At 33.0% G+C, this 21,808-nt stretch overlaps 3 protein-coding genes across 3 annotated transcripts; 1 reads left to right on the forward strand and 2 right to left on the reverse strand.

The window, feature by feature from the left end:
• Positions 1-88: 88 nt before the first annotated feature.
• On the reverse strand, positions 89-3,237 carry LOC133297735 (NADH dehydrogenase [ubiquinone] flavoprotein 1, mitochondrial). The gene is made up of 3 exons (XM_061496926.1): positions 3,005-3,237; positions 1,415-2,889; positions 89-354 (listed from the first exon to the last, which is right to left on the reverse strand). Exon 2 carries the CDS (start codon positions 2,876-2,878, stop codon positions 1,427-1,429), a length of 1,452 nt encoding a protein of 483 aa, XP_061352910.1. The 5' UTR covers positions 2,879-2,889; positions 3,005-3,237; the 3' UTR covers positions 89-354; positions 1,415-1,426.
• Positions 3,238-7,340: 4,103 nt separating this feature from the next.
• On the forward strand, positions 7,341-9,860 carry LOC133297736 (uncharacterized). Its single transcript, XM_061496927.1, has 3 exons — positions 7,341-7,781; positions 9,071-9,162; positions 9,821-9,860. Exons 1-3 carry the CDS (start codon positions 7,341-7,343, stop codon positions 9,858-9,860), a joined length of 573 nt encoding a protein of 190 aa, XP_061352911.1.
• A 6,280-nt stretch (positions 9,861-16,140) lies between these two features.
• On the reverse strand, positions 16,141-18,746 carry LOC133297737 (serine/threonine-protein phosphatase 7 long form homolog). The gene is made up of 6 exons (XM_061496928.1): positions 18,513-18,746; positions 17,987-18,346; positions 17,811-17,893; positions 17,657-17,732; positions 17,174-17,218; positions 16,141-16,203 (listed from the first exon to the last, which is right to left on the reverse strand). The coding sequence occupies exons 1-6, from the start codon at positions 18,744-18,746 to the stop codon at positions 16,141-16,143; spliced, it is 861 nt and encodes a 286-aa protein (XP_061352912.1).
• Between the last annotated feature and the right edge of the window lie 3,062 nt (positions 18,747-21,808).

Consider the following 21,808-nt stretch of genomic DNA (forward strand, 5'->3'; position numbering starts at 1 on the left):
AAGTTGATCCAAATGAACAGTTTTGTCCCAGACCAAAGCCATGGCTATCCGGTGGACATTATCCCTCATCATTCAATGATAAACAATAAACATAAACATGAATTGTTATTCAAAATTAATGAAAGTATACAGATATTATTAACAAATTACATGAAAATGTGCCAAATGACAAGTTCAGGCAACATGATTTATACTCGCTCAGGCAGTTTTTCTGGTATGGTCCAGCCATAATTCTACAGCATAAAAGTAAATAAAAGTAGTGATAAATCTATGGTAACCCGACCCACTTATCTTTCCAGAATGACAGCCACCGCCTTATTTTGACTCTTGTTATCCATCAGTACAGTCACACCCCTACACATAATACAGTTCAAATGCAAAGAAAGGTCAGGCATCATACAATCACACATCTTCCTTTGTAAAGATGAAAATATTAGGCATTCTTGATATTTTAAGTATAACTGTTTCTTTCATTTTTAAAATAAATACACAGAATTAATTTAACCCAATGGGAAAGATGCCAACATTTTGAAACATAAAAATATGAACCTAGCATTATTTTCAGGTTACTTATCACATGTAAACAACTAAACAACATAAATAGTACAAATGAGCCAAAAAAAATAAGTACATACAACAAATTCTAGCACAGCAAAAACCGAAATTGCAGTGTTCAACAAACGTTCTCCTCAAATACTTTTGATATTAGAATTCACCCCCCTACTAAAGCATACCACAGACATAATTCTTGTAGCAATATATTTCAATAAGAACTGAATGCTACCCAATCAAAGCTAAGAAAAACAAATATCCAATTCAACCATATATGAATATCAAAAATATGTCCACATGCAAGTTGTAAGAAATCCAAACCTCTAAAACAAGAATGGGTTCATTGGAATTTTATGTTATAATAAGCGGTAATAATAAACAAAACATGAAAATAAAATTCAGGGAAAACTTTCCACTCTCTCTGACAAATTTTTACTTTTATCAAATTACTTTCCCAAAAAAAAAAATTGTAGTCAGACACTGACACTTTCTTTAAGCTAGCTAATTTAACAAGCCACATCCTTAAAAGAGGTTTCAATAATACCTAAGTATTCAGCATCTATTACTTCATTGGAATAATATACTACCATATTTCAGCAATATGACACCTGGTCATGCAGCTAAGTTCATACTAGCTCCAAAATATGTTTTCCAAACATGCCTCTCTCCAACATCTCTAAGCATCTAATATATTTGTGCCTGATCCATCAATTTAAGAGTAAATATTTTTTTTTTCATCTACCTACCTTACATTTATCAGCTGTTTTCAAGCCTGATCATATATAAAATCAGGAAAGGTGGTATAAACGTTTATATAAATGATTAAAAAGGAAAAATGAGAAGAAATAATTTAAGAAACAACCTTGGTATAAGCCTAACCAGTAGCCTGCAGCAACTCTCTTTCTGCATGCTCTCTAATCCTTCTCTCAAGCTCTGGCCTGAAATGCCTGATAAGACCCTGCACTGGCCATGCAGCAGCATCACCCAAGGCACAGATTGTGTGCCCTTCAATTTGCTTAGTCACTTCCTGAAGCATATCAATTTCTTCTAGCTTGGCATTCCCAACTTTCATTCTTTCCATGATCATCCAAAGCCATCCTGTACCCTCCCTGCATGGTGTGCACTGCCCACAGCTTTCATGCTTGTAGAAGTAGGAGAGTCTTGCAATAGCATCCACAACATCAGTAGACTTATCCATCACAATCACAGCTGCAGTCCCCAACCCTGTCTGGACAGCCTTCAATGCATCATAATCCATCATAACATCATCACATATATTCTTTGGAATCAGTGGAACAGATGATCCTCCTGGAATCACTGCAAGTAAATTATCCCATCCTCCTCTAACACCTCCACAGTGCCTCTCTATCAACTCCTTCAGTGGTATACTCATTTCCTCCTCAACAGTGCAAGGTTTGTTCACATGCCCTGACACACAAAACAACTTTGTCCCAGAATTGTTCTTCCGACCAAAACTGGCAAACCATTCTGGCCCACGCCTTAGAATGGTTGGAGAAACAGCCACAGTTTCCACATTTGTTACAGTGGTGGGACAGCCATACAATCCTGCATTGGCTGGGAAAGGCGGCTTTAATCTTGGTTTACCTTGTTTCCCTTCAAGGCTCTCCAAGAGGGCTGTTTCCTCACCACAAATATATGCTCCAGCACCATAGTGGATATGAACATCAAAATCATAGCCTGAGCCACAAGCATTCTTACCCAATAAACCAGCTGCATAAGCCTCTTTCCTAGCAATTTCAAGATTTATACGTTCATTTACATATTCACCCCTGATATAGATGTAAGCAGCACTAGCCCTCATTCCCACTCCAGCAATCAAGCAACCTTCTATCAATTTATGCGGGTCATGCCGCATAATTTCCCTGTCTTTGCAAGTTCCAGGTTCACTTTCATCAGCATTAACGACAAGATAGGAAGGGCGGCCATCAGATACTTTTGGCATGAATGACCATTTGAGGCCAGAAGGAAAACCAGCACCACCACGCCCACGGAGGCCAGACTTCTTAACTTCATTCACAATCCAATCAGTGCCCTTAAGTACTAAATCTTTAGTTCGATACCAATCACCCCGTTTCATGGCACCTTTGAGAAAAGGATCACCCTGCCCATATAAGTTGGTAAAAATCCTATCCTCATCCTTAAGGCCACCAAAATGGGTTTTCTCTGGAGGTGGAGGTGGGGGTGGAGGCTGTGGAGTACTAGCAGTTGAAGCACCCTGGGTGCTAAATAATCTGAAACCCAGGCCCAACTTCTCATTATGATGTCTAACCAAGGCTGTCCTCTTTAAAGAAAGAATGCCCCTCATGGTTGCCTTACCTGTCAGTAATTCCAAGTTTTCAAACAAAAGATTTTGGATTATTCAAATTGTACATAACACATACCATCAAACAAAATAATGCTAATAAAATTGGCTATTAACTTTGGGGCTAACCAATTAAATCAGAGCATATGAATCAACACTCGGAAGCTTGTTTTCAAATTTCCAATTAATTTTAATCAGCCTCAACTGGGAATTCAAAGGCATACAATCAAAATAATAATCAGTAGTCAGACCATGTCATAGTAAACTGAGAATTTTCATAAAACAATAACCTCGGATATACAGCACTCATCAAGTCACCACCATACAACCACAATCCCAACGCAATCAGACATAAACAAAAAACTCAAAATAAAATTCATTTTGCAATTATCAAGATTTCAAATCAATAATCTTACACAAAAAATTGCAAATATATATATATATATATATATATATATATATATATATATATATATTAAAAAAAAAGGCTTTGGGGAAATTGTTGAAACCCTAGAAAGAATAATATGAGTTTCGGGTCTCAATTATATGCAAATCCAGGAAAAAAAAAATCAATAGTGGGTCAGATTGCATTGCACGCGAACTGTAACCCTGAGAGTGTTTGAAGCTGAAATCGGATAGAAACTAAACTAGGGCACAGATTTGAGATGGGTGGGTTTCGATAAAGAAAGAGAAAATGATGAAATGAAAGAGCAGGTACCAGTGGCGACGCTGTTGATGACTGAGATCTGGTGAGTGCTGAAGCTCTTGTTTTGGGTTTTTGTTACTCAGCTTGGTTTCTTCTCCTTTGTTTCTCTTTTTTTTTTTTTTTAGTAAATTCTCTAATTCTTTTTTCCCTTAAAAAAATTATATATATATATAAAATATAAAATTGTACATAATTTTTTTCTCACTCTTCACTTTACAACGGAACTCACTCATTTTTAAGTAAATCTAACAGAGAAATATTTTCTATAACAAAAGTAGAAATATTATATATATATATATGGGTTCGCTTTTTCTACAGTTAATGTAGATAACTTATCTACAGTAAGTCCAAAACGACGTCGTTTTATGGCAGAAATTAAGGTATTTTTGTAATGATAATTTATATCAGGATTATAATAGTTTTTTTCATTATAATCTTTTAATTTTTAAACCCAAAACGACGTCGTTTTGAGAGCGAATGTAGATAAACTTATCTACATTCACTTTAGAAACATTAAAGCCTATATATATATGGGTAAAGCATTTCTTCAGTCAATGGAGATAAGATATCTCCATGAACACAAAACGATGTCATTTTATAGCGAAAATTAATGTTTTTTTATAATTTTAATTTATTGCAGAGTTATATTAGTTTTTATGATTATAATATTTTAATCTTACAACCCAAAATAACACTGGAGATAACATTATCTCTACTGGAAAAATATTTTTTTCTTTATATATAGATATATATATGTGTAAAAAATATTTCTCTTGTAATTTAAAATAAGATTATTTTCAACAATCTGAAAACGATGTCATTTTGGGGATTTGAAAAAAATATAATGTATTTTATTAACTTTATTTTTTTATCATGTAGTTTTACTAAATTACACTGTATTTTTTTTTTTCCAAAACCACATAACAACGTTATTTTGGTATTGTAGGAGTAACGTTGATTTATTTATATATATATATATATATAAGATTTTTTTGACACCAGTATCAAATAAAAAGTTGGACATCTCAAATCGTTAGATCAAGAGTGTCACATACTTGTAATTAGAGTCGTTAGATCAAAACAAGATCAACGACTTTTAAATGAGGTGTCAAACTTTTTGTTTGACTCCAGCATCAAATGATCTTGTCTCATAATATATATATATATATATATATATATATATATATATATATATATATATATGGGTAAAGTGTGTGTCATTTTAAAAGATGTAAAGTTGTGTTATTTTAAGAGAGAGAAAGAGATAAATAAAGAAGGAAAGAGAGTTGACAAAAAAATAAAGATGTGGGTCCCACTTCTTTGTGCGAGTAAAAGGATATAAGTTGTGTCATTTAAAAGGATAAACATTTTTCCCTATATATATATATATATATATATATATTTGGTTTTAAAAAAAACTGGGTAACATTTTTTGGCTTTTGTTTAGCCACGTCGCATTTTAGGTAAAGAGATGGTAGAGATATGAATGCTGAAAGTGGCATGAGCCGTGACGAAAAAGAAATTCTACTTTTGTTTTTTTTTTTTATAAAGGATTCTACTTTTTCTTTAAGTAAGAAAAAGTATGAAGAAATTTAAGTAATAAATTTATGATATATTTTTTTCTTATATAAGGGTTGATGAAAATAATATTAATTGCATTTTTTATAAAAGGCATTATTAATATTTGAACATATAAGCTCATATAAATTAAATCTAATTCCCTCACAACTATCTCACTCTTTGTGGCTTTCAACTGAAGAGATTTAAGTTATATGATAATATTTCGAGTGATAGTGTTTTTTATTGATAGTGTATTTATAATTATATGTAAACGTTATATGTGATGGGATGAAATAAGTTAGTTTCATCTCATGTCCCTCAAATTGAGAGAAGAAAAATAAATATAGTGGATGAAATGAGTTAGAATAGGTTCATTATGTTTTATTCCATTTCATCTGAATCATCTCATTTAATTGTTATATGCTTTAATCTTTAAATATGATAACTTTTTCTCTTCTTTAATTTGTTTGATACATAAAAATATAATATTTAAAAATCCATTCTTTTTTAGATATATTTTGAGTTCTTATAACACAACTTAGGTTCATTTAGTTTAGATTTTAGTATAATTAATTTTAAAAGAAGTGATGTAAAAAAGGTTTTTTTTTTAAATGATATTCTAAATTTAGTTTAGTAGAATCAAGTTCGTTTGGATGATAAAGTAAAATCAATTTTAAATATAATTATAACTAAAGTTTAAAAATTTTGTGGATCTTATGCCTAATACAATTATAAATAAAGTTTTTTTTTTCTTAGAAATAAATTTTGATGGGATATTATAACTAATGTTAGCATATAATCCAAAGACCAGCAAAAAAGAGTATTGCTACCCTTCACGTGCTGACCAATATTGGTGGACATTCATTTAAACTTTTAAGTGATCAGCTCAATATGAGATGTCTGTTTTGATTTTGGACAAGGGACTTTATAAATTTGTGTTTGATGTATGATTATTCTAATCCAACCTCATATTTGATTAGTACCTAATACCTTTCTTTACGATTGATCTGGATTCACTACATGCAAGATAGAGGCCCAATTATCAAAAGCCCAAAAAACCCATGTGACATAGCCTAGCCAAGAAGACAAGAATTTCGCTGATATACTTGGCAACCAAGCCAACATAACTTAACCTAAAAGGAACCATCATTGTCGATGTCAGAAGCTCAAGCAAGTAGGCCACCATCAGGAGCCAGTGAAATGATGGCAACTCCTACTTGCCACCATATCTACAGAATCTACTTTGAACATAGGTTTACCCACTAAGGAATAGCATGAGAGGCCACCCATCTCCATCAATTAACATGAACATAGCCTTATGAAGTACGGTGATAAACACGGTGCTCAAGCACTATAAGTACAGAGGCCATTTGCCCTGGTATGATATTTATCTTTGAATACTTGAACCTCCTTGGATATCTAACTAACTTGAGCGTCAAAGTGTCATTGCAGGTACCCCCAGTCTCTCTCAAACTGTTCAGATAAGCAAAAACGTTATCCAACCATCTTGCAACTCAATATACCATCTCGGCAAGCATCCAACATCAACACATCTACCTCGCCTTCTCTCCATCAACATCCTCTACCTTCAAACGTGTGTGATTAGGCCCAGACCAATTGTTGTTGGATTGATCATTGGCGTCATGTGTGAGAAACAGTAAATTTCTAATCTCACTCTCTATAAATTAAAAAATGGTTGATATCAGGAGAAAGATGTCCAAATCCCAAAACATTTCCAGAGGCAAAAAGAAGGGAGGTCAGTCATCCCGTCAAAGGACTGCCCCCTTCGTTGCACTAGTTTCTCTCCGTAGAGAGCCACCAACAAATCAACAGATTTTTGAGCTCCTTAGATAACAAACCCAAAAGATTGAAAAACAACAAAAAAGGTTGCAAAAGTTGAAAAAATCGTAGGTTCAACTTGAAAAATAATCAGATAATAAAAGATCTAATGAAAATGAGCAGGGACCAAAACCATCACAAAAAGATCCTGGTTTATCTCACAAAGGCAAACAAAAGGTTAATGATCACCATGTAGACTAGAATTCCCACTAGAACCCACAAACAGTTTCAAAAGTGGCTCATCCTTTTACCACGCAGATTATGCAGCTGCCCATTTCGAGAGATATAAAAATCATTACGAAAAAATGCAATGGAAAAAGAGACCTACAGGAGTATTTGGAGCAATTTCAAACAAATATGATGGCTCACGATGTCCTTGATGTTGTAGGTTGTTGTCTCTTCCCAACAACGTTGAAAGAAGTTACTCTTAGGTGGTACTCAACTTTGCCACCAAACTCAATCAACAATTGGGAAGATTTCGCCAACCAGATCTTGGTGAGGTTTGCAACAAGCAAAGCTCATTACAAATCCAAGCATGTGCTTAAAACTGTTAAGCAAGGTGCTAACGAAACCTTACGAGATTTCTCAACAGATTTTCTTGACGAAGCCTTGCTGGTAAAAGATCTTGACCCACAAGTCTCTTTATATTTTATTACTGATAGTTTACTTGATGGGCCATTTTCTACATCTTTGGTCAAACAAAGGCCAAAGACCATAAAAGAATTACGAGCGAGATCCGAGAAGTTTATTAATCTTGAGGATTATAAACGATCTCGCGGAGGCCCAAGTGAAAAACTTGCGGCCAGTGAATTCAAAAAGAAATTTTCAAAAGGATTTTCAAAGGAGGTTTAAGGAGAAGAAAAATGGGAAAATTTTGAAAACTACACCCCTCTTAACACCTCTCAATCTCACATTCTGAAGGAAGTCTTTCACACTGGTTTTGGTAAACCTCTTCTGCCCAAGAGGAAAGGTAATATTGATAAAACAAAATTTTGTGAATTTCATGACGACGTAAGCCATGCCACTAAAGAATGTTTTGACTTCAAAAATATCATTGAGGCTTTGATTCGAGAAGGTAAACTCAAAGAGTTTATCATTACTTGTAAATAAGATAAAATTCAAAGTAAACGAGATAGAAGTCTCGATCAAGATAGGAACTCTAGAGGAAATTATCAGTGTAAGAGGAATTATAAACAAGCTAACAATAAGTGAGATGACACACCCACCAACTATGGACCTTATGACAGACATAGGGAAAGAACCCCGCGTGAAAGAAGACAAAATGAACAACTTGTAGCATGAGAGTGTAACCAACCTCGGTTGCCCAATAATGTTGTTGGAGTGTTGGGGACTATTGTGGGAGGTGCTGCAGGCAGAGGAGAAACCTATTCCTAGAGGAAAAGGCATATGAAAGCCATCATGATTGTCAGCAATTGTCCGAAGGATCCATCTCGCTTGACTAACAAAGCTTCAATCAGTTTTGATGAAGATGACTATGGAGACATAGTCCTGAACATGATGGTCTTCTGGTAATCTCTGCCACAATGGAAAATTTACAAGCGAAAAGAATTTTAGTAGATAATGGAAGCTTAGCTGATATTATAATTTAGGAAGCTTTCAAAGGCACAAACATCCCGGAACAACAAATAGCACCTAGCTAGACTGACTTGCCGGGATTCTTAGGTGAATACATGCAGCCAAAAGGCACAATTGAATTACAAGTTACATTCGAGATCCTCCTTAAAAGTAAAACCATCAAGGTATGCTTTTATATTATAGATTACCCATATGTTTTTTGGATGGCAGGTTTAAGAATTTGGAAAGTCCGATAAACAAAGCTTATGTTGTCCATTTTTATTTAAACGGTAGCTATTATAATTTGGATGAAGTATTTGTGTTAAGTTTAGATTCTATACAGTTATGGGATTGTATAGTTTATTATCATGTTGTGAACATAAAGGATAAAGTTTTAATTTATCACGTAGTTTCAAGAGAGCTATCGTGATACTCTATAAGTCTTCTGCTATTTCTTAATCAATTAAGTGTGCATCTGTACCGTTTCTGTGTAGTAATTCGGTTATTGAAATCAGGGTGTTACAATGGATGAAGGTGGTGATGACTTTAGCAGAAAGAGAAGGGAGATGGATTGGTCGGTTGTGAGAGACTTGCTTGTGGGTCGGAGGTAGGTGTTTTGTAGATTCAGCGGCGGTGGAGGCTAGTGGTCGAAGGGTTGGGTTTTGGTGGATTTGGTCGGATGAAATTGGTGGTGGCCGTGGAGGTTTGTGACATAGAAGATGATATTTGGGGTTTCAATGAAAGGTGAAACAAGAATGGGGTTTGTCGGTGGTGGTTTGGTTGGGCACGATGGTGGATATGTGGTTCACCGATGAAGATGAGAGGTGATTGCTGGCTTCTATGGTGGTTATAGAGGTCGGTGGTTGTTGGAGGTGAAGGACAATGGGGGTTGTTGGTCGATGGAAGAAGATGAAAGAGGAAATGATTTGGGTTTTAAAAAAAATTATTAATTTTTTGTATTTTAATTTTGTTTCAGCTTTTTTTATTAAGAGAAAGGGTTGAGAGTGGCCAATGAAAATAACAAAAACAGAAAATTGATTCTCTTTTTGTGCCCTGGAACGGAGAAGCAAAATTTTTTTAGTTCTTTTTTTTATTCCCCAGCACAAAAACAAATCGGTTTATCCCGGGAACAAAAAAAAAATGGGTTTTACCAAATGTTGTTTCTATTCGTTTCTGTACCCAGTAACAGAAATTAAAAAAAATGATTCTCGGATGATTGTCATACACATCCAAAGTGTTCCAATTGGTTCTTATATGGGTGGCAGGGATAAGCTTTTCAGAGAGATTGCAAAAGCATCTCGTTAGCTTTTGTTGACTGAGGTATATTACATTAGATATATTTCTTCATGTTGAAGGCTTCACAATTTCTTCATGGTGAAGACTTTAAATATAGACCTTGTATTTCATTCTAGATCACATACCAAAAAATACAACCCAAAAGATAACTATTTTTTGTTTGTTTATGTATGCTAGACTGGAAAACTAAAAAAAACAGATATTGTATTAGGCTCTTTGACCAGACTGGTGTCCTTGTGCTTTTAATGTATCAAATTGGTATTTGATTGGGAATAATTACCATTTGGGGTCTTTAAGTGTCGAGGGGAGGACTCAGCGACTCTAAATCACACCCTCAATTCCCCGCGACACATGTAACACCTCGTCTACAGCTGGTGTATTAAGATATAAATGGTATTTAAATCGCAGCTTGCAATAATTCAACGCATGCTCACATCAAATAACAAGATAATCCATCAAGTCTAGTCGTAATAAAGTATCATCATGGAAGAATAAATAATCATAATGTGCATAACTCATAACAATAATGAAATCTCTATGTTGGCCCCTTGCCTCTATTAGTGTCCGTCTCACGAATGTCATCTCCTGAAAATGTGCTCCAAAAAAGGATGAGATTTCTAACAGAAATCTCAGTAAGACAATGGGTCCTCAAAGAATACTCCACCCCAATCTCACTTAAAGGTATACTATAAGTTATAAAATAGTGCATACAGTATATAAAGAAGCAACTCAAAAGTATAACAATCCTTATGTAATTTCAACACTAAAATAAAATCTGAAATACCTTGTACTCATAAATAACAATTCAAAAGTATCCATAACACATGGTGATACAATACAAATACTCAAGTCAACAAATAACAGATTATTTAATAGCGGCATAGACAACACCCATGCTCACATCAAATAACAAGATAATCCATCAAGTCTAGTCGTAATAAAGTATCATCATGGAAGAATGAATAATCATAATGTGCATAACTCATAACAATAATGAAATCTCTATGTTGGCCTCTTGCCTCTATTAGTGTCCGTCTCACGAATGTCATCTCCTGAAAATGTGCTCCAAAAAAGGATGAGATTTCTAACAGAAATCTCAGTAAGACAAGAGGTCCTCAAAGAATACTCCACCCCAATCTCACTTAAAGGTATGCTATAAGTTCTAAAATAGTGCATACAATATATAAAGAAGCAACTTAATAACAAGATAAGGGGATTGGCTATACCGGGCCATTTATAGCAGTAAACAATGCAGTATATAAAATAAGCATGCCATGCACTATATCAAATGAGTGTGCAATGTCGAATATGTCCATGTCATGTGTGTATGCATCCTCAACCATACATCATGTGGGTGCGCAAATCATAATCCTACTCGCTAGAGAACAATGTAGGTATTACGCACGTCTACAACCTACTCAAAAGTATAAGGAGTTCACCTTATATCCACACTGCAGGAGTTCTACCCCTTACATGGAGTCCACCATGCTCAGGAACCCTATACAAGTGTTGTGCACACTGCCCTACCTACATATACATGTAGCAATGCATTATAGCATAATCCATCTCAACAGCATACACCATACTCACAACATAAACAGATATAATTGCATAATCCAGCTCAACAGCATATCCAATACTCATAACATAACAGATAGAATTTCCAGAAAATATATCATGCACGTAAACCAATCCCCCATGGGATTTGGTAGAACAAGTAATGGGTAAAATCGAGGACCAAAGGCTTACCTGTATCGGTAAAGTCCTCCAACACAAACTCAATATCAACAGGGTCACCCACAGTCACACAATTCGACAAGTACAACTTGTTTTATATCAAACATACCATTAATAATCAGATTCTACAACTTCATGACATTTGAACTACATTTTCTTTTTCGTTTTGTGACTACAGGCTTCTCCCAAAGCCCCCAAGCACAAAATTATATTTACCATCTGCAACTGCAACTCTTTACCAAATATTATAATATTTTATTAGGTTAAACTAGCCATCACAAGCTTTTCAACGATATATTATACGTCTCATTTGGAGTTACATAACTCTGATTATGTTTTTCGTAAAGTGACTGCACAAACTAAATTTCCAGCAATAGAGAAGCGACTTCAAGCTAACACCGCGATCAAACCATTTATCCAATGGCTATTAAATTTTACAATTTTATATTCTTATGTGATAGTTTCACATGGATTCAAACCTCACTTAATTTGAAGCTCTGTAGCTCGAGATATTGCGATTTTACTAAACTAGGTCGTTGTTGTCTCAAAGAGTATTTAATTACTGCATTTTTCCAGAAAGTATTCGAATACTTCCCGAAAAGTATTCTAATACTTCTTCGACAGAATGCAGAAAATTGAGTTTTTAAGGTATGATTGACCTCCAATGATCTCCCAAACTTGTTTAGTCATTTAATTAACATACCAACACGTTTTAAACACCAAAACAACTTCAAGACTCAACCTTTAACCTAAATCATACTTTTTATCATGAAGAACAAAGAAAAGGTCATTTTTTTCACATGAACACGAGAGAGATGTTTGATATATACCTTGGGCTCACCAAAATAGAGAAAGAAGAAGACTTTAGAGGCTTAAACTCCACTCTCTACCACTGTCAAGTGATGTGCACGAATTTGGGTCTTCAATGTTGGTTCTTTCTTCACAAAGGTGGCTTCATGATGATGAGGAATGGTTTACAAGCAACTCAAACTTTGTAAATATGGATGATAGCCCCTGAACTCTAGTCAAACAGAAACGTAACCCTTCAAGAAATGGTTTTTCACCCACTTAAAGCTTGTTCACAAGCATCAATGGTGTTTTGGTGAAGAAAGTAAGAAGAAAAGTGATAACTTGGTGGTTTTCTTGAAGAAAGAGCAATGATGTTGGTGTAGAAAGCTTTGGGCAGCCATGAAGAAGAAAGAAAACTCTATGTGGGTGTTTAAAATCTGACCTAGGATTTAGTGCCCATTCTTATATATAAGTGCACTCACTCAACCTAACAAGATTGGTTTAATTAGTTTCGCTCTTTGTTTACCTCTAAAATTTGATATTATTAACCTAGATATTTTTCTAGGAATTATCATATTTTATATTACTTTTTCGAGACTTTTCTGGTACGCACTTTCTACTGCGATAGTCGATATTAGTTCTGACATCACTGCTTATTATTTTCATCTCAAATTTGATATTATTAACCTAGATAATTTTCTAAGAATATTCATATTTTTATTTCTATTTTTACGATTACTTCACTGGTATCCATTTATACCGCGAAATACCCGATGTTTACACAATCCTTCAAATAGGTGGCTTAATATTAATTATTATGCTCTTTTAATATTTATCCAAATTCAATTATAGAATTATTTTCTAAACTCATAATTAAATTATTTAAATTCTTAATTTAGCGGTGCGAGTTCTTACAACACTCAACATTATTTTTATTTTTTTTAACCCAGTTATGCCCTACACGACACTCGTGTAGTTTTTTTTTTACTTGTAAATGTCGTCCTCATCCCCTACGACACTCATTTAACAATTTTTGTTTTTGTTTTTAGGTGTCGCCCCTACCCCCGGGGAACTCGGACAGTATGCCAAATGACATAATCTCAGCCGTTCGAGTTACCCTTTGTTTTTTACCTTCTCGTGTAGTCTCTCTTTCATTCGCAACTTTCTTCATTTTTGTAGCAAAACTTCATATCTTTTCGTTCAGGTACGTTCATCTTTTTCCATTTGCAGCATACTCTTCCTATTTGATTTTTTTTCATTTGCAGTATAAACTGGTTGCATCAGAGTGAAGCTTCCTCTTCCGAAACATAATAGTTATAATACACCAAGGCAAGTTAACATCATTTCATTTTTTTCTTTAACGTCAGTTAATTTTTTAAATTATATTTAGATATTTGACATAATATTTAGAATAACTAATTTAGTTTTTCTAACACAAGCTTGAGCAATTAAGTATATTTATATATTTGACTCATTTAATTAGTCATTGATGAGTATTTTTTAGTATCTTAGTAATGTAATTTAGAATAATTGATTTATAATTAATATTTAGGGTTTCTTTTAATTAGTGAATAATTATTATAATTTTTTAAATTAATTTTTTTGTGTTATCATAACATTGGCCCATGTAATATATAGAGATTTTACATAATACTTAATTTTTTATGTTTATGTGTAATTAATTATATTTAGATATTTGACAAAATAATTAGTCATTCATGATTAGTGTTTAGTATTTTACTAATGTAATTTTCAATAATGTAATTTAGAATAATTTATCCTATTTCTAATTTTTCTAACTTCTTGTTTAATGTTTTTACTTTTTTCTTCTTGATATGGGGTCAGTTTACACAATCGTATATTACAATGGTAGAATACATGAAGGTGCTACAAGATAGACATTTGACTATTTGAGGGGCAAACCAAAGGAATGCAAATATGATGCGGTGTGGGATTGCATGATTTAAAATCAATGATTGCAGAGAAATTGAAGCTCGGTCCCAATCAATTGGTGTCTAGGTTAATCGGGCAGTATCGTACAATTGAAAAATTTGTTGTGCTTGAAATTGCTGATGATGGTGATGCTGATATGCTGTTCAATCTGTTTCAACAACAGTCTATAATGACAATGCTTGAATTGCATGCCGACATTGCTTGTGCGGGCAGTTTTTCATTGCCGATTGAGTCATTGGATCTAAATTTGCCACATTTTGATGCTCCATCACATTGCTAGCAGAACATAACTGTGGAAGATGAAGATGGTGTTGTTCACGTAGATGATGATTTGGGTGCCTCTGATGAAGATGTATATGAAGAAGTTCCTCCTAAGGATAACGACTCTGATTCTAATGAGGACACCAATAATGTCCAAAATGTCATCCCAACTAGTTAGTTATTTAACCTTGTGATTATTGTATTCTACATGTTATATTAATGTGTTACTTGAATGTGATAGAGTGTTAATATGTGTAGGTCAATCTAATACTCCATTATGGAATGCGAGTCTGCACTATACTTATATTAATTGGGAACCCCAGATCAAGAAAAAATTATTGTTGGGGGGAATGATGGTGCTTGGCAAATGGGGATAAATTATATGTTATTAAGAATTTGAAAGTAAGGAAGTGGTACAGTAGGCAATCAAATGTTATTGTATGAAGAATTATCACACTGCTTTTGTGGAGGAAAGCAAAAATAAAATAAAAAAATAAGCTGCTTATGAATTGTGTTAATCATGCTGAAGGATGTCCTTGGAGGACGATGTTATCGAGATGGCAAGATTGGTGGATTGTTACTAGATGGGGAGGCAAACACAATTATATAAACCTTTATCTTTCGCAGGACCACTGACAGCTCGATTCTGACTTCATTTGTTCATGTATTCTAGGTATAACATCTAAAAATATATGTGTTTGTCTAAGAAAATTAATGATGGTATAATGTACTTGCATTTAACGGTTGTATTCTCTAATTTTTTTATTAGGCATGGTTCAGGTGGATCTGTCAATTAGCATTGCACTTTTTCAGGAGAGAATTTCTGGACTTCATGGTTATACGGTATCCTATCAAAAAGCCCGAAAGGCCAAACAAAAAGCCATAGTTAAGTTATTTGGTGATTGAGAATATTCATATGCTTATCTAGAAAGATGGTTAAAGTACATGTCGTCGATATCCCTGACTATAACATATCAGTGACTGCTGATGCTCTTAGCGGTGTGTTCAACTAACTTTACTCGGTAAATGATGCAAACGGGAATGTTAGTCCTGCTTGTTCCATCAAAGATACACTCCATGGGACCACATGATCAGATGATGAAGCAAACTTGGGGCGATAATCATCTGTAGCAAAGAATAATGATGGCGAATGATGATGTGCTGGAGAATAATGTGCTGCTGAATGATGCTGGACTGGTGACTGATGATAAGAAGGTGGTTGATGGTAGAAAGGTGACTCATGATGGAAAGATTGCTCCTGATTCGATGTATATGTCTCTGATGGATAAAAGTAAGATTGTGACGGTCTCGCAACATCAGCGTAAAACATAACATGACCCCTAAGAGGAAGACAAGGCAACTTCCATGTAGCATGCTCAATTTGGGGTTTATTAAGTGCTAGCCCTTGTCTTTCCTTCCAACTGTCAGGTATTCGATCACCAACATCAATGGACTATGATGATAACTACGTAGGTGCAGATGCTGGCTCACCAGGATATGATATCCGATCATACTCTGCCTGCATGTTGAGCATATGCTCAACAACTGTCTAAATTTGATCGTGTGGCTGATGTGTCTGTAGCATGTAATGAACACGTTGAAGGCGATCCGTCTGCATATACAAAAGGGTAATACGATTTAACAATTGTAATAATTCTCATAAGGTAATAATAAATCTAACAAATAACATATCTCAACTCACCAATAAACCCGAGTGACATTCCTTCTTGGTGATCCATCGTCTAGTGATTCCTCTATACCACACCATGTAATATGAGTTAGTGCCTAATATGCGGTCATGTGGATGAGGTGGAGCATTCTGAATTGAATCTTCTCTCTGAGCCCAGCGTAGTATGAACTGCTGCATTTGACGAGGTCAGAGAACCTCAGTCGTTCCCCTCAATGTGAGGTGGTGCACCTCTTGCGGTTGTAAATATTTTTGAGGCATATGTTGACCCATCCCAAATTGCCTCATAACACAGTCAGGTTGATGGTAATCTACAATCTGAAAACATATCATTGGCGCGATTGCTCTCCAATGATCACTAATTTCCTGAATATGCTCTAGCAAATCAATCTCTAAGTACGAAGTTCATATAATCTGCCAAAAAAAAAGAAAAAAAATTAGGCTAAATTATAATTTAGCACCCTATATTTAGACCCTTCTTCAAAAAGCCACCCTATACTTTTAATTGATTCAATGAGCCTCCTTAAACTATGTCATTAAAACAATGAAACATATACGTTAATGAGAAATCTGATTCCGTTAAAATCTCAACGTGGTTCAACAAAAATATTTTGTACTTCTACAAAAATAAACAATAGATGTGTTTCAATTTTTTGTCACTTTCGTTTTGTTTTTTCGATAGTTCAGCTTTTAATGGCTTATACATAGAGGTCAAATAGAAGCATATGCTCCATCACATCCCAAGTAACCTCCCAAAATGGGAGCGAACGCCACTATTTGCACCATCATGAAACCACCCCACAACTCACGTCGGACCAAGGTGTCAGCTCTGTTGCCAATGGTTGATTTTTTTCTTCTCCATTTCTTCCAATTTTTTTCTCATTGAGTTTTGTACCTTGGCTCCTTGTACAGGAAGCAGACCTTGAATGATCTTTACTACCTGTATCACAAATTTTAGAAAATTTAGGTAAAATTTGCTTAAGTTGCATTTGGTTTTTCTTGTTGGAATCACACAATGAGAAATTAAAACTTTTGAAATTGTACACAAAAGGAAAGAACAAAATGAAAGTGACAAGAAATTGAAACACAATTATTTTTATTTTTGCAGAAGAAGGATAAAATATTTTTTGTTGAACCACGTTAAGATTTTAATGGAATAAGATTTCTCAATAACGAATATGTTTAATTGTTTTAATGATATAGTTTAAGGAGGTTCATTGAATCAATTAAAAGTATATGGTGGCTTTTTGAAAAGGGGTTTAAATACAGGATGGTAAATTGTAATTTAGCCAAAAAATTACAATAAAAATTAATATATCTATCTATATATATATATATATATATATATATATAAAAGTGGGAAACACGTTGCAAGTACCTGATGCTCAGTCATCTTATCAAACCTCTCTCGATACCAGGATAAATCGTGAAAAATTGTCTTATGACCGGTCCATCTATGTGATATAATATATGTACAATAAATATCACATAATAGATATAAGAATCAAACCTTACATGTAAGATTAACATACCTTACGCCAACAGGTGTGCTATCGTCAAACTCTGGGATAGTTGGAATAGTCTTTGGAGTGATGGTAACAAATCTAGCCCAAGCCTACATCTGCAACACTACCAATGCACCAGATATTTCAATTTGATCAGGTGAGGTGGCTACGCACAAATCCCAATAAAGGAAGGCCAACACTACCGATCTCAAGCTAAATCGTCCACACGCGTCCAAGTCACTTAGAAAAGGTAGATATCGGAGGTGCACCCTACCACCACTGTGATCTGCAAGTAAAAAGCCTCCACTAAGGCGTAATATGTATGCTCGCGTGAATCGGAGAAGATTCTCTTCATCTTGCATCCAATGCTCCACATTTGCAAAATTTTGATCCAACCATGAGGTCTTAAGACAACCTCCATGCATATCAGATGCACTCGAGGTCCTCCCAAGAAGTTGTAGTACCATATCTCTCAACTGTCGCGTTTCAGACATGCCAGTAACAGATTCACCGTCCGTAGGAAGACCAGTGATCCTTGCAACATCCTCAAGTGTCACAGTAACCTCTCCCGGAAGCATATGAAATGTATGAGTCTCAGATCTTCATCGCACAACTAGAGTTGTGACTAATACACCACCAATATGCAAACCGTAAAATATTAATCAAAATAAAACAATTATTTTGTTTGATAAATTTTTTATAATTTAATATGTGTAGCATATAAAATACCTCCATACGAACCATCCGAGCATCGCCAAGAAAATCAGCACGGCATAAATAAGATACAATAGACTCAGGAATAACATCCAACCCCGCCAGCTGCATACATCTGATATTCAGAGACTTATAATTCATATCATCCATCCAAGCCATCTTTGAACGATGTGTATATTGCATGAATAATACAAAATCATTGCGAGGACTGGGATGAAGACGTCTCTTAGATGAATCGTTGTATGCCATCCCTAAATAATAATAATAATAATAATATAAAATATTGCATCTAATAAGTAATATTTAGAATAATTTTTTATATTACACGTATCACATATGTACATATTATCTAGTTATCTAATTACATAATTATCTAATTATTTAATTATTATATAATTATCTAGTTACACATATCAAATATCTATGATAACATAAAAAACATTGCATCTAATAAGTAATCAATAATTAAAACAATCATTAAGAAATAATCGTGATATATTTAAATGAAATAAAATTAAACATAACCAAATTTAAATATGCAATAAAGTTGAAAAAAAAAAGTTTTCTTACCTAATTATCAAATATCTAATTATTAAGTAAATATGTAAACAATCATGCTTATTGTTATGTAATTTTCTAATTTTTCTAATTACATAATTATCTAATTATTTAATTATTATATAATTATTAAATAATTATCTACGTATATATATAAAATATCTATAATAACATAAAAAATATTGCATCTAATAAGTAATCAATAATTAAAACAATCATTAAGAAATAATCGTAATATATTTAAATGAAATAAAATTAAACATAACCAAATTTAAATATGCAGTATAGTTGAAAAAAAGAAGAAGTTTACTTATGCAGTATAGTTGAAAAAAAGAAGAAGTTTACTTATCTACTTACCTAATTATCAAATATCTATTTATTAAGTAAATATTTAAACACTCATGCCTGTTATTATGTACATTTCTAATTATCTAATTATTTAATTATTATATAATTATCTACTTACATATATCAAATATTTAGAATAACATAAAAAATATTATATCTAATAAATAATGAATAATTAAAACAATTATTAATAAATAATGATGATATATTTTAATTAAATAAAATTAAGCATAGCTAAATTTAAATATACATTAAAACTAAAAATAAATAACATTACTTACCTTTTAGTTGTGCCTTGGAAAACGAAAACTATCAACCTGTTGAATCAAATGCCTTTTTGCCAAATTTTTGGTTTGCTTCCGTCCCCCAAATTTCTAGCTACGATTTGAAAAAAGAGATGTGATGAAAGTGATTTCAAGAAAGAAAGAGAGAGATTTGAAGAAACAAATATCTCAAGAAAGAGAAAAGAGGTTTGAGGAATGATTTGGTAGAAAGTAAAAAAGTGAGAGCTAGATTTTTTTTAATGGATTTTTATATGGGGATTCAGAGAGTTGGGTTCTGCCACTTGGCAAACCGTGTGAGTTTCCAACGAGGGCAACATTCATAAAAATAAAAAAAAATAAAAATTTTGAGTGTCATGAGAGGGGCTATGCAAAACTAAGATCAGATAAAAAAAAAATTAATACGGGGGATGAGGGTGTGATTTAGAGTCGTTGGGCGCTCCTCTTAACACTTAAAGACCATGGTAATTATTTCCAATCAGATTCCAATTCGATACGTTAAAAGCATAAAGACACCAATCTAGTTAAAGAGCCTCTTGTATTGTGTTTGTGTATCTTAAATTAATAAAAATAAAACGTTATACTTATAACCTAAAAGTTTTACAACTTATCTTTTTATCATTGATTTCCGTTTATCCAACAGTTATGATTCATCGGGTTACATTTATTATTAATTATTAATTTTCAATAATTATTTCCAATCAAATTCCAATTTGATACATTAAAAGCATAAAGACACCAATATGGTCAAAGAGGCTCTTGTATTGTGTTTGTGTATATTAAATTAATAAAAATAAAACGTTATACTTATGACCTAAAAGTTTTACAATCTATTTTTTTATCATTGATTTCCGTTTATTCAATAGTTATGATTTATCGGGTCACATTTATTAATAATTAATAATTTTTAATAAATTATAACCGTTGAATTGATGAAAATCAATAATAAAAAAATAGGTTATAAGAAATTATAAATTTTTTAGATTGTAATCATAATTAATCATAACATTCGATTAATCTAATAGTTATAAAAAGCAATGAAATACACCATCCCTGCAAAGAATATTGTCTTTGTCGGAGGACTCAGTATACGATTGATTGATAAATCATTATCTTTATGGCATATATATGTCAAGGGAAATAATAGTCTCATTTTGCATAAGAGAGTTATCTTATGTCATATATTCATAAAATTTTGTGCCAATTTTATTTTATTTTTTTTATATTGTGAACTCCACATATTTATGTGACTTACATGAGAATACTATCTTATGTAATATGAGATTAGTAAACTCCTTCTGTCAAACCAAGCAATGATAAACCTTAATCTCTTTAATATTATTTAAAATTAATTAAACTCTTAGTTTATTATTATAATAAACCTTATATTTAGTTTCTTATGATATCCGTAATATTAATTTTTAAAAAATAGAAATTATCATATGAATTCTTAAAATATAAAATCTTTTAATCAAATTAATCTCTTCAATAATAACATTAAAAACTAAGTTGATTATTTAGCATCACTTATTAATCTATATTATTCTAAAGTAAAACCGTTTATTGGAAACTTTGATGATGTGTCGCATTCTCCTTGAATATGAGGTTTGTGTTCACACTTAAAGGAATTTGAAATGTTTCCTGTTATAGTAACTTTTTAAATTGTTTTTTAGGCTTATAATTTTAAAAAAATAAATTGAAAACCGATTAAAAAAATAGTTTTTGACACACATAATTAGATTTCCACTATCTCTTTATTGGAAGCTGCGAAAGTTGGAAGCTGCAACAATTTATTGAATCTTATTGGGAGCTGAAAAGTTTTTTAAATTATTGAATCTTATTGGGAGTTGAGAAGTTTTTCAGAGTTATGCCTTAGTGGAAACTGATAGGTTTTTTTGCAATATTTTTTTTTTCAAATCTTTAATACGCAAAATTAAGTTTAATTTACGAAATTATTTTGTGTATAAATAAGATATGTTTCTGGATATTTTCATGTGCTAATCGTGCACATATTTTTTCCATTCTCTGTCTTTTTATCTTCTTCGTCTTCTAATATTGTTCTAACTAACGCTCTGGCAAACAGCTCTTCTCCACCTTGCAATCATAGGGCTTCGAACAACATCT

This window comes from Gastrolobium bilobum, unplaced genomic scaffold (assembly GCF_033153095.1).
Source record: "Gastrolobium bilobum isolate Gb01-03AN ecotype WA unplaced genomic scaffold, APGP_CSIRO_Gbil_v1 utg9057, whole genome shotgun sequence".
NCBI classification, from domain to species: domain Eukaryota; kingdom Viridiplantae; phylum Streptophyta; class Magnoliopsida; order Fabales; family Fabaceae; genus Gastrolobium; species Gastrolobium bilobum.